At 66.0% G+C, this 459-nt stretch overlaps 1 protein-coding gene across 1 annotated transcript in view; it reads right to left on the reverse strand.

Annotated features, from left to right (window-relative positions):
• Window positions 1-200, reverse strand: part of LOC103902731 (cytochrome P450 1B1) — a 4,251-nt gene extending 4,051 nt beyond the window's left edge. Inside the window, exon 1 of the mRNA XM_009283823.2 lies at window positions 181-200. Coding sequence (XP_009282098.2) covers window positions 181-200 — 20 coding nt within the window. The remainder of the gene's footprint in view (window positions 1-180) is intronic.
• Window positions 201-459: the final 259 nt, after the last annotated feature.

Below are 459 nucleotides of genomic sequence, written 5' to 3' on the forward strand. Positions count from 1 at the left end.
CCCGCGGATGGGCTGCGGAGGATGCCTGAGGTCCCGGCGTGGCGGAGCTGACTGATCCCGCTTCCTCTCTCCGTGCCCGGGGACCACCCGCTCCTACCGTTCGCTCCAGCCTTTCTGAAGCGGCGAGGGGAAGAAGGGGTGAAACAAACGGCCATCTCGGGCGCCTGTAGCAGAACTGACCTGTTGCACGCTGCTTCCATCCGAGACCTCGGGGAGGATGGAGAGGAGCCGGCCAGCCGGCGGCAGCTCTAACAGCAGCCGCCGGGGGGGGAGACGTTCAGATCCCAGCCTCCGGGAAACTCATTAGGAGCCCCGGTTCCTGTCACCCGGAGCTTGGCAGGTCATGTGCAGGCAAATGCCAATTGCACCCGATCCCAGCGCAGAGTTATTATCACCTTCCCAGCGCTTTAACCCCTCGCAGCTCGCCCCGCCGGCAGCCACCTGCCCGGTGCAGCCCGG

The sequence above is a fragment of the Aptenodytes forsteri genome, unplaced genomic scaffold (assembly GCF_000699145.1).
Source record: "Aptenodytes forsteri isolate BGI_AS27 unplaced genomic scaffold, ASM69914v1 Scaffold309, whole genome shotgun sequence".
Lineage (NCBI taxonomy): Eukaryota > Metazoa > Chordata > Aves > Sphenisciformes > Spheniscidae > Aptenodytes > Aptenodytes forsteri.